This window comes from Panonychus citri, unplaced genomic scaffold (assembly GCF_014898815.1).
Source record: "Panonychus citri isolate SS breed McGregor unplaced genomic scaffold, ASM1489881v1 Contig00136, whole genome shotgun sequence".
Lineage (NCBI taxonomy): Eukaryota > Metazoa > Arthropoda > Arachnida > Trombidiformes > Tetranychidae > Panonychus > Panonychus citri.
Genome location: NW_026515541.1, coordinates 3,220,061 through 3,234,111, shown reverse-complemented (window position 1 = coordinate 3,234,111; position 14,051 = coordinate 3,220,061). Strand labels below are relative to the sequence as shown.

Sequence of the window (14,051 nt, the reverse complement as noted above, 5' to 3'; positions counted from 1 at the left end):
TTTTTTTCCCTCCACCTCCTTCAATGTCCCCGCTTTGCAAACTTTCATATACACAAACAGCATTCAAATTCATACTCACATAATATTGTAAACTTTTTACTCCAAATAATATCACATATACTTATCATTGTTGCTGTTGATTATTATTATATTTTTTTACCTTACGAAATTTTTTTTCATCATCATGAGCTTTAATTTAAGATCATGATTCATATCTATAAATATGAATGCTCATGATATTTATAAGATTATAACCTATTAGCATTAGGATAATATCATGTTAATGATTATATTGTTTACTCAACTTTTTATCAAACAAATAACAATAATAATGCTCTCGTGATATTTACCGTTATTATCGTTATCTTGGTTAATTTTGTTTTCTCATCAGTGAGAGATAGAGAGACAGAAAAACAAATATCAACAAATTGAATGAATTGATTTTCTTTCTGAGTTTATCAACTATTTTCAGGGGAGAAGTGAAAATTTTCACATACAACTATTGTTTTTTTTTCTCTATGAAAATATTCATCCAATCATCAACTTGATGGCTTCTTAAATTACCCTTACTGGTTTAATTGGTGTTTTGATTAAGTAATAACAGTTTAGAATTTCTTGATTGTTATCATGATCATTAATCAGTCGGTTAATTGTTTTTTTTTCTCATTCAAACAAAAGAAACTCACTTTTCTCAACTTTTCTCTATTCACTGAATGAAAATTATCACCATTTCTATTATCACTCTCACTCTCAATTCTAGATTTTCCTCTTCAAGTCCACCCCCTGGTCTTGGAGGATTAACGAGTTATCATGGAACTGGATCATCAAATCAACGAGATAACAATTCAAACGGTGATCTAAATGGAGAAATAAATCCGATTGCTGCTTATTTACTGCAATTATCCCAACAACAACAACAACAGCAGCAACAACAACAGCAACAGCAACGTCAACGAGATCATCAACAATCAGGAAATCAACAATTAACTCAAAATCATAATCAATCAAATAATAACAACTCATCAACCTCATCACATAACAACAATAATAACAATTCAAGTAACAATGGTAATCATCATAACAGCAACAACTCATCAACACCAACACTTACAACTGGATCAGCACTTAATTTAAGTTCTCGAAGTGCTAATGGTTCAGGTATTACTACAGTTATCGGTAGTCCAATTGATGATAACGATAATAATAATAACACAAATAATAACAATAATAATAATACAAGTTCGAGAAATAGTTCTAATCGTAGTTCGAGTTATCATCATAACTCAAAGGAATCACGAAGTGGATCTCATGGTTTACTGACCATAAGTACTGTTAATAGTAACAGTATTAATAATCATTCATCATCCTCATCTTCTGGTAATCATCATCATCGAGACAGCAACAATTCATTAAGTATTAGTACAATTAACAATACAACAATTAGTAATTCACATTCAACCAATAATAATAATAATCGTTTATCATCATCATCATCTCGTCATCATCGTAATAACCATTTAAATAACAACAGCAATTTAAACCTTTCAGGTAGAGGAGGAAGAGGAAGACGAAGTGGTCATCGTGATGAAGATGAAGATGAAGACGAGGATGAAGAGGATGATGAATCAACTGATGAAGAAGATGATGAAGATGATATCAATTCAAATGCTAGTAATAGTAATCATAGTGATAATCCAGTCAGTAGCAGTTTCAATGGTAAGTTAATTGTTTGGAAAAAAAAATTTTTGCTCTTCACAATCAAAAAGTTAAACCACTAATCATGTTAATTTAGGTTCAATAATAATCATGATGATAATTTAATTGGACACAAATTAAACTTGATAAGTTTCAAGTTAATTTTAAGGTTTGGCATTTTAACATGAGTCTAGTTAATTTAAAGGTCTAAATGTTAAGTTAATTGTTATAACTGTTATAGCTAATTGAATTATTAACTCTTGTGTTGATTTAATTTTTAATTTTGTCCAATCAAAAGTTAATGGGATGTTTTTTGATTCACTTTCATGGGTTTGGCTTAGGAAACTTGTTTTCTGGTTTAATTTGTGTTGATTGTGGTAGTTTTTTATTTTGTTAATCAACTTCAATCTTAATCTTAATTGATTGATTTTTTTCTTGATCAATTTTCAACTTATCAGGTTTAACATCATCATCAATACGTGTCATACCCACCGATGGGACAATATCAACTCCCAATCACAATACGTCATCGGGATCACCGATTCCGATACCAATTGCAGTGGCCACTCATTCAACGGTTCCAATGGGACTTTTAACTGGTGGTGTCAGTGTCGGTGGTGGGTCAACCTCAATCATGGCTACAGGAGGTGCAACCCTTTCATCATCTTCTGGGTCAACCCACCTTTCATCATCTCACCATCACCACCACCATAATAATAGTAATAATAATAATAATAATCAACAATCATCTTCATCACTACCTCAACCTGAACACTGTCTTGAAACACTTTTACGTAACATTGAAGGGCTTTTGGCAATAGCGGCACATAATGCAAGGCAACAGCAAAGTCAATTAAATCAACAGAAAGGTAAAGAAAAACAAAACAATTATCTCAAGACTAATTAACTCAATTTTCAAAATCAATCAAGTTTAAATTTTTCCATTGGCGCAAAAAAAAAACTCAATCTAAACCAACAATCAACAAACCAACAGGAAAAATATACTTGTAACTTTGTTGTTGTTGTTTTTGATACAACAAACATTTGATTGTTGACAAGTATGAAAAAAAGGCAACGAAATCAACTTGTAACTTGTCAACTGATTTGCTTTGGGATGTTGATTGTTGATGGTTTACTTATGTTGATGGATTGTAACATCGATTGCAATGTAATATTATTACATTATCATTGGAATGTGCAAATGAGCTGAATAATAATATTGAATGGACAGAAAAGGGACAAAAATTATCGCTGTTGATTGTTGATGATGAAGGTCAACAATCAACAATAATCAAGTCAACATGATTGATCAGATGATGATAATGAAGAAACTTTTTTGCTTCAACAAATATATGAGTATAAAGAGGAAACATCAAAACTTTTTTTTTTCGTTTTCGTCGAATAAGAAAAAAAAAAGTCAAACAAAAATTAATCATTTCCGTTTCTGTTTTACTCTAATTATTATAATCAAGTGAAAATGTAAAACTAGAATTACTAATAATTAGATGGATTAAGATTTTCGCTGAGATATTGGTTACAATATATTTCCTTTCACATCTTAATCCATTACAGATTCAATTCAATTTCAATGGCATCATGATGATAATGATGATGATGATGATGATATAATCATTTAGTCATTACAATTATAATCAAAATAAAAGCTCACTCGCTGACTCCACCTAATTTAAGTTAATCAATCAATCATCATCAATGCATTATCATCATTATTATATCCGGTTCTATGAGTTGTTATTTTAAAATGTATTTCAACCAATCAAACGATGAAATTATCATCTTGATTCATCTTCTTCCTCCTCCTCCACCTCCTCCTCCTTCATGATGATGATGATGATTATCATTATCATTATGATAAAATTGATAATAATTCTGATCACTTTGATAGTTTATAACGAAACAAACTTGATATTCAGGATGAAGATGAAAAACTTTTCACATTTGCATAGTTGATGCAATACCTTTTGCTTACCTTTGCAATATTATTATTGTATTATCATGATGATGATGATGATAAAAACCATTGAAATTTTTTCCTCTGACAGTCAGTTTAATAGTTACATGATGAAGATAAAGATGATGATCAAAAATTGAACTTTTTTTTTGTGTTTCCATCTCAATTTTTACATCAATTTAATTTCTTGACATTTGATTGGTTTGAGGTTTGCATTTTGACCATTTTAATATTACGGAAATTTAGTTAATTGGATTGAAATATTGCGTGTCATCCTTATCATCTTCATCATCATCCCTATCATGATTATCCTCATCATCTTTTTTTATACATCCTATAAATGAGAAGAAGTTGCAATTTAAATTCTAATCAAGGAATCTCATGTTTTTCCAATTCTAATTTTCATTTTCTTCATCTCAAAAGATCAGATTGTCTAAATCTCTAAAGAACCACAACAAATCTCATCCTCATCTTCATCTTCATCTTCATATACAAAGCTTTTGATTCTTTGTTTTTATCTTCCTCATCCTCATCAACCTCATCATTTTAATTTCTACTTCTATCTTATTATTAGTATGGAGAAACATTAAGATTTTCTGATTTTTTTTCATCTTCTCACTAATTAGAAGTTGGCAGCTTATAGATTGTTACAATTAGCTAGTAATTTATCTGTTCGCAATTTAGAATCAATCTTTTACTCACTTCTAATCATTTCTTAATTGTAACTTTAATCGCATTAAAAACTTTTCTCTTATTCCAAGAGATGTGAATAATTCATCATCAGAATGAGGAGATAAATTAAATATTCTTAACTTTTCCATGTCGATCATATTGTTTTACATTATATTCATTAAAACACAGAATCTTTAACACCTTATGATTAATTAGCTTTTAGATGATTAACATTTTTTTTATTCTCTATTTCATCTGAATCATTTTGAATTTGGTTAAACATCATTAGCAAAGAAGTTGTAAAGTCAGAGAATCAGAATCAGAGTAAAAGATTAAAAAGAAAAGGAGAAAATGTTGAAATTGAAAAAGTAACCAAGGAGAATGTTGGAAAAATATATTTACAGAAATTCGAAAGAGATGAGATGAGAGGAAAAAAATGAAGAGGTGGGGGGAGGATGGAGAGTGCTAAGGTGGGTCGATGGTGGTGGAAGATGAATAACCAAAGATGATACTAAATTCATTAAGAATTCAAAAGATTATCTCTTATAATTGTTCTGTCTCTGGTAGATTAACCTCATCTCTCACTCATTTGAATAATAATAATAATTGATGTGTGTTCACACCTTCTCATCCACATCATCATTATCATCCTCGTCATCCCACTCTCTCTCTCTCTCTCTACGTCTCATCAATCTGAGCATCCAAAGGAAGCGTAAATTAAACAGCTCAAATTATTGTTATAATTACAACTGTAGAAAAAATATTCTTAATCCTTTTTATCATTCTCCTCGTTTCTCCAGCATCCTCCCTCTATTTTCACCTCCTCCTTCATCATCTTCTCCCACCCAGCTCATCCTTTATTTTTTTGCATCTTTTTCTTTTTCGAGTTCTAAAAAAAAGTTCTATTCGATTCTCTGTTGGCCATTTTAACAAAGTCAAAAAATTAACTTTTTAATTCTCATCAGGATTAAATTACTTTCTATACGGTTTCATGATTTTAATTCATATAAAATCAACAATCTCGTTTTTTCATCTTCATCCCAAAGCATTTACCTAAATTAACTTGATGATGATAATGATGAGTAGAGAGAGAGAGAGAGAGAGAGAGAGAGAGAGAGGTTCAGTTACCTTAATGAAAAAAATGAATAAAGTCGATTAAATAAATGAGAAGAAAAAAATTCTTATTCTAATGATGATTATGAGATGATCTCTGTGAATTCTTGATGAAATCGAGTCTCAGATGAGAACTTGAAGTTACTGTTCATTAAATGGAAGTGATTTTCTCCATGAAAATATTACAACAACTATTAGAGATTAAATAATTTCTCCAAGTGTTAATCTGTTATCATTTATATAGAATTTTTTTCTCATCTACCTTCATCATTGGAAATATTGGAAATTCAATAGGAGTGATTTCCTCGTTCTGGTTAATCTCAACTCATGGCAATTGAAATTGGAAATATTCATGAACACAAATTCATACAATCATTTAATTTCCAATGATTAATATCATGAATGAATTAGTGAATCAAATTCATATTAGTGATCATTTTTTTCAATTCATCATATTGATTCATTGGGAATGAATAATTTTCTTCTCTCTCTCTCTCTCTCTCTCTCTCTCTCTCTCTCTCATTCTCTTGTGGGTGGGAGAGAGTTAGAAAAACAGGGAGAGTATATACTCACTTTCTCATCATCTTAACCTCTTTACCTTTCCAGTTGATTATCATCCTCATCCATCATTTGAATCCGAGGCTTTGAATCATTTTTTTTTTTGCTTTCCTCTCACTGCTTATGCTAATCCATTCATACCCTTTATATGCTCACTCTTCATCTTTATCATCCTCATCATCCGCATCCCTACCATAACCAAATTACAACAGAAGCATAAAAAAGTAACTCCCTGAATCCAAATATACATGGTGTATATTATTACCAACTCACTCTTTTAAAGTTTATAATGATATTTAAAACATTTGGTTTGGGAAACATTGAGAAAAAAAATTTCCAATTCATGATTAGATTTAAATTCTAGAACTTTTTGAATTTCGAGTTTTTGATTCGAGCCAAGGGTTCGATCAATTTAATTTGGCATATTTTGATTGATGGAAATCGTTCCAGTTACAATATATTAGGAAACAAATTCTGGTTTTCTCAGTCAACTGTGTATATTATCATCATCATCATTTTTATCATCTTCATCTTCATGGTGATATTTATTATCTTTGTCAGTTCTTGAATGAGTTTCAATGCAATTGAGTTGAACATCTTAGATGTTGTTAACAATTGACTGACTCATTGAGAGAAAATTATGATTAGTTGTTGAATTTTTAACCTTTAATTATTCATGACAATTAATTGATTCAATCATCATCAATTGGAGTAATTAATGATTCTCTTAATTTATTACAATTTAACAGCGGAAACAATTGTCTCACCTTGATTGTTATCAATGAATCTCTATTGTTTCTCACTTTGATTCATTAATCTAAATGATTTATCTTGATAATTGCAATGAGAAAAAAACTTTTCAGTAAAAAAATTTAATCTCAATTGCAATTAACAAGGAAAAAACTAAGTATTTATATTGTTAATCACTTCACAATTAATCATTTAATTGTCACAACTTTAGTTTTTCAAGTTTACATTCAGAATCCATTGATCATTAATTAAAAGTGTGATTAATTGTTTATCATCATCATCATCAACTACAATTTATTTTCACAATCATAATGATTAAGTGGAAACAATTGAAAATGAAAAATGATTGTTATTAATCAATTGGGATAAAAGTTTCACTTTTTTTTATATATGTATCATGATTGTTGATCATGATTAATAAATTGTAATTACTTTTCAAGTCTCTTTGTTGAAAATAATGATGATTATTATTATTATTGTTGTAGTTCAATTGTAAACTGTTATTTAATTGTTAATTGTAAGAGTGAGTTTGGAAACGATTAAATTGTTTGACTATTTATTACAAAAGAGGAAACATTAAATTGTTGATTGTTGATTGTGATATATTAATGATTAGGGATATTTAAGTTTGACAAGAAAACAATTGAGAGAAAGTTCAATTTTCAGAATGTGAAACTGGAAACTCATATTTTTTTTCATGAGCTATTAACAGAAAAAGTAACCATTAGAACTGGTCAATATAATGGTGACATTTATATAACCTGACAACAAACAAATAACTTAACTTATGTCAACATTACACTATCATCATTATCATCCTTGACCACCCTCTTCCTACACAACCATGAACATTATCTCCCTCATCCTCCTCCCTATGGTGACTGATAATAATGGGTAATAATGTATTACAAATAAGAGGTGACATTTTTTTTTCTTCCTGAAAAAATTTCATTCTTGATTCCCTGTTGTTTGTTTCGCTCACTTTTTGGTCAGTAATCACGATAAAATCATGATGACCATGAAGATTGGGATGACAAAAGGAGGACAATTTAATACTCTCTCAATGAGTTTAGGTTTGGATACACAAAAGTCAAGTATCATTTTGCAAAATCAATTTTAAACTGACAAATAGTTAGCAGAGAGAGAGAGAGAGAGAGAGAGATGAGGATGACAAATATCATGAGGGGAGATGATGATGTAAAAGGAAACATGGAATCAAGGAGACAAATATCATGGATGATGATAGGGATGAGGATGAGGAAGTGTAGTTTTTATATTCGATCGTTTCTCTTTCTCTGTATTTGTTAACAGAAACATAATTTTTCATTAATCTGATACTTTTTTTATTCTCTATCTCTCTTAATCCTCATGAGGATATTGGGTCTCGATGATGTTTTTGTGGCTTTTGCAGAGGTAACAAGACAAAGCTAAAAGAAAGTGAATCAACAGGGAATCATCATCATCATCAGCTTCAATTTTCATCCTCCCCACTCACCAACCTCTCCTCCTCTTCAATATACACACCGAGGTTTTTTTCACCTCTTTTTTTATCATCATCACATCATCATTTGTGTTTCTGTTTTTTTACATCTGATCCTCTGGAAATAATGATGATAAGCCTCATCTCTCTCTCTCTCTCTCTCTCTCTCTTCTCTCAGTGATGATATTCAATAATATCATCATTAGAAACTCCCTCAGGATGACCTTAAAAGTTGACAAACTTTACCAAAAGGTCAATCAAGAAGAGATTAAGAAACTAGTATATATATATTTTGACCATTGGATAGTTTATTTCATCAGGTTCAATTTTCTCATGGATCATCATCAGTATATATCTGAATAGTTTCATGGGAAGATAATTTTTCATGAGCATGATTATGATGAGATTGAATTGATTGTTTTTATTGTGAAACAACAATGAAAATCAATTGACTGGCAAAGAAATGCTCAATTCAAGGTACAATATGGAAACATATCTCGATATAAATAACTTGAAATCCCTCGTAATCTCCTTGGAGATGATGAAATGATAATAAGAGAGAGAGAAAAGGAGGATAATCCAGAAGAGGATAAAAAGGGAGTTAAGTAAAGGCCAAATATTGACACGAAAAGTAATCATCATGAAGATATTAACAAAGAGAAAAGTTAAAACCTTTTGTTTTTCAATGAACTTGATATTGACCATATATCACAGAGCAATCAACTCATACGATTATGTCACCTGATGATAAAAATAAAATATATATTTCTACATTATATTAACATGAGAGAGTGAGAGAGCTTGATAAGATGACCAATACAAACCAATGGACCATCAAAAGGTCAGTTCCTTTGAGGATTAACTAAAGTAAAAGGCATTTCCATGTTTACAATATTTTCCCAAGAATAGAAAAAGTCAAATGTAAATGAAATTGATAAACTTGACATGGATCCATAAGCACACAGCTCTAAAACTGACCATAACTGACCAATATACTCTAATGATAAAACTGATTTAACTTCAAGTTGAAAATAAAACACTTTTGAACATTTGAAAAGCTCGAGGAAAAAAAAAGTAAACAAAAAAGTTTTTTGTTCAACTTTCTCCATTCATGTTAATTGTAAATTCAATTTGTAAATCAAATTGTTCAATTTTCTCAGCAATCAAGTAATTTTGATGAGCATTGAAAATTTGTTGACACAAATAGCAATTGTTTATCATCAACAATTTAATAATAGTTAATTGAATACATATCATGCTGATAATATTATCTCATGATAAATATAATAGGCAACAATCAGAAATAATTTAACAAACAATTTAATTTGATTGAGTTTTCTGAGACTTGTTTTTATCCCTCTTGTACATACAAAATCAAATTGAAACAATTAAAGTTAATTGTTAATCATAGTTTTCCAGCAAATCGTGTCTGAGAAACAAATTACCGTGAAAATTGGATTGATTTCACGCTTTTTATCATGTTAAATGTGAAATTAAATCCAAAAATTAGTTTATCTTTTTAATAGAATAAGAAAAAAACTTTTCTCTCAGGATAAAATCTCAGGTAGAAAAATTTTCTTATCATTTCACTTTTTCCTCTTCATCACAAATATCACCCTCAGGCGAATACAATTTAACCATCTATTAGCAGAATCATTATCATCATCATCTTCATCATCTTCATCATCTTCATCTCCATCATCATTATAATTATCATTTGAACTTCTAGTTAATAATATTATTGTTTTAATGATGATAAATAATAATAAACATCTAATGAATTACCTTCATCGAAACTTATTCACATCTTATCGTCTTAATCATCCACCCCCTTCCTCCATCTCATCCTTCATCCCTCATCTTTCATTTCTCTCTCATCAAAACGGAAACAGTTTTTTCTTCACGATTTCCTATAAGAAAAGTTGTATATAAATAAATACATTTATCTCTTTGTAATCTAAGTCTCTTTGGTTTCTTTTTTTTTGTTTCTTAAAGAAAATTTTCTCTCTCTCTCTTTATCCTATATATCATTTGTACATCATCTTTATCATCCTCATCCTCACCATCACTTTGAGTCTATACATGAGCATCATCATCATAATCATGTATTTATTACCATTATAAATGATTACTTGAAGTTAAAGTTTCTCATTTTCATTGAGTTTGCAAAAGTTGAACAAATATAAACATGATAAATTCAATCATCATAATCATGAATTATCTTGAATCCATCATGATGAGTTGAGAAATTTAACAATTTTAAATATTAGAAAGATAGAGAAATTTTTCCCCACTAATTCAAATTCTGATTTACAATTTCATCATGATCTCTGAACTATTAATAACCTTTCAAATCTTTTGGTATGAATTCATCTCCTAATCCTTTTCATCAAATCTCATGAGGTTTCATATGAATATGAATAAGCATATTTGTATCATCCATGTGCTGGGATTACCTTTTCCCTCCCATGAATCACATACACCGATCATGAAAATATATCTTTCCATGTAATCTCATGAAATTAATTGTAATTTCCTTGATTTATTTACCATGTTAACACCTTAAGTGAGTTAGCATTACAAAATTATCATTTAATTCAATCCCGAATGAACAAAAAAAGCGTTAATTTCATTAACTAACTTAATTGTTATCATCTAAATTTAATAGTTAACAATTTGTTTGTGTTAATCGTGTGCACAGGTATTTAAATCACCCTGTTAATTGTGGTTAATTGGCTGCTGATTGTTTGAGTTAATTTTTTGTTTCTATGTAAATGGCTGGTGTTTTTTAATTGTTGAGATTTTTTTCCCAATACGGTGAAAACTTGATTGATTTTAATTTCTATTACTGATTAATTGCTAATTGTTGACTTTTGAATTTTCTTTCTCCCCTAATTTTGTTAATTGTTTAGCTGAATTAAAAGCTGAACTTGGAGCTGTAGTTGAACGGGAACGTGAAGCAAAGGATCAACTTGAAAGACAATTAAATGAAGAGTCCAAAATTAGATGTAAGTTACAAGATAATTAACTGATTTTGATTGTGATTTCCTTCAATTTATTGTGAAAGAAATTTGCTAATTGTGATTAATCATTGATTTGCTTTCCTATTTCTGTGATTCTAATTGTGTTTAGTGTTATATCAAAAGCGATACAAGAAAGAGAAACGATATCGTCGCAAGATTGAAAATGATCTTGAACAATTACAACAACAACAGCAACAATTAAATCAACAACATGAACAACAACAGCAGAAAAAATCATCATCATCATCATCTACCTCTTCATCGTCTTCACAATTATCACCAACCTTACGACACTCATCATCTTCCAACAATCAACAACCAAATCAACAACAATCATCATCATCACCGACAACAAAAGCAACAACAACTCTCACAGCAACAATAACAACACCACCATCGTCAACATCATCATCATTAACAACAACAACAACAGTCCCCACAACAACAAATCGCTCATCACCAACATCAGCTGATCATGAGGTCAGTTCCAAACAACAACAACAACAACATGGGTCAAGAAGGTCAACTTCAAGATCACCACCAAACTCACCACTAGAACCCGGAAGTAGAAACACATCACCAATGAGCCATCAAGACATTAAAACCAACGATTCTTCCGGTGGTGATTTATCAGATAGAGATTAAATTATCATCAACTCTAATTGCAATTAGATTTTAAATTGTTCAACACTTTAAACCTTCATCTTAAGTCAACAATTTAAATTGTGACAATTAAAATGTTTCTTTTTTTCTGTGTGTTGAGTGTTAATCAACTCCCCCGCTCCTCTCTCTCTCTCTTTATTATCTTCATTAATCATCTTTACTGATAATTAACAACAATTTGTAAATAATCATCTTCAACAATTAAGCAGAAAAACAAAACTCAATCATGATCTTAATCATCACAATTATCATCAACAAAACAATAAGGACTTAATTTGAAACTTGTGCTTGTTTGTATAACTGTTACAATTTAAATTATTAATTGTAACTGATAACAATTAACTACAATCAACTATTGGAAATTTTCTCTTTTCTATTTCTAAATTAATTGTAATCAAATCTAATCCCGAAAACAATTAACTCTCAAACTAAATTATCTCACTCAAGCTCTTCATATTATCCCAGAGACAAATTAATACGACAAAATTTGATTAGATTTTTTTTTTGTTATCTCTACTTATAACATGTATTATTAATTATTACCAATTAATTAGTTGATCAGTTAATCATGAAACATTCAAATTAAGTATCATAATTATTATTACTATTATTATATGAACAAAATTACCAACAATTAGTTAATTAATTAGTTAACTTAATAAGAAGACAAATTTCTCATGCAAATATTATATTAAAAAAAAACCACAAACAATTAAAAAACGTAACAATTAAATTGAATTGTGAAAGGTCAGCTAATTGCCAATTGATTATTGATTAATAATAATGATACTTTGATTTAGTTAATTGTCACAATTAAAATGTTTTTTTCCAAATTTTAATTTAGTTTCTCATCTCTTTTTTTTTGCTCGAAAACTTTTTCCAACTTTAATTTATCAAACTCTCATCATCGTCATCATCATCTGCGAACTCACAATTAAATCAATAAAGGAAGAGAAATCAACATCTACGATTATCAATTTATCATCATCATTAGAAGACTTTTTTTAATCATCATCATAATGATCATCATGATAATCGATGATTCTTATTATTTAATCATATTCAATTCTGTAAAGTTCAACATTTTTACTGATCATCATCATCCCTCATCTTTATATCATCTTCCTTTATTTGGCAATGGATTGAATCGTGATGATGAAGAAGATGATGATGATGATGATGATGGTCATCTCTCTCTCTCCCTCTGAATGTCACCCACCACACCCGCTCTCTGATAACGTAACTACGTACAATAATATACAAAAGAAACACAATTAAAAGTCAACAATTAAAAATCAACAAGTGGTTATATTAACAATCATTGCGAGTTCATTGTTATTTCAAATGTTTTGCATTAATTATCACGATCAATGACAATTAGTAAGTTACAGTTGATTTGGTTAATTGTTTTGTAAACAATTTGCATAGTTCATTCAACTTTTATTTTCATTGATTATAATCATGATTTATAAATGATACTATTAATATTTACACATTTGATTGTAAAACTTTGCCAAGAAAAAAAAAACTCAAATTCGAGATGAAAATTGGCAAAAGTAAAGTAAATTAATCATCAAGATGATTATTATCTTGATTATTGTTGAAACTCATGGAAATCCTAAAATAATCAACTTAATCATTTACTGTTTTTCTGCCAATTAGTTGTGTGAGTTAGTCTCAATCAAATTAATATTAATCAACAACAATATTGTTTTTGTTTTGTGTACAATAGGATGAGAGCAGCAAAGTTTACATAGTAAGGTAATGGAAATGATAAAAAAAAATCAACTTGGTTTTTTGCTCATCCTCATCCTCATCATCAGCAATTCAATATAATTGGTTTTGTATTAGCATATATACACTGTGATGATGCAAAAAAAAATGATTCACAAGCTATTGATTGTTTAATGCTCATTTGGATGATGTTGGTTAATTGTTGGGGTAAATTAAACAATCCAATTAAGGAAACAGAAAGAGGCAAAAATGATTATCCTAAAAAAACTGTAACAATCTGATGATAATATTTTAATAATAACTTATGATGATAATACAAACTATTTCATACATCGTGAGTGAAAGTGAGGTGGAGGTGGAGGTGGAAGATAAGAGAGAGAGAGAGAGAGAG

The 14,051-nt window shown here is 29.4% G+C and overlaps 1 protein-coding gene across 5 annotated transcripts in view; it reads left to right on the top strand.

The window, feature by feature from the left end:
* The window catches only part of LOC128392387 (dachshund homolog 1-like), a 28,678-nt gene extending 15,419 nt beyond the window's left edge, over positions 1–13,259 (top strand). For 2 of the 5 annotated variants that reach the window (XM_053352406.1, XM_053352404.1), the window contains 4 exons: positions 761–1,716; positions 2,154–2,564; positions 11,153–11,248; positions 11,373–13,259. In XM_053352406.1, the coding sequence (XP_053208381.1) occupies positions 761–1,716; positions 2,154–2,564; positions 11,153–11,248; positions 11,373–11,908 (1,999 nt within the window). In that variant the 3' untranslated portion in view covers positions 11,909–13,259. The remainder of the gene's footprint in view (positions 1–760; positions 1,717–2,153; positions 2,565–11,152; positions 11,249–11,372) is intronic. The other 3 variants (XM_053352407.1, XM_053352408.1, XM_053352409.1) reach the window with 3 other exon arrangements.
* Positions 13,260–14,051: the final 792 nt, after the last annotated feature.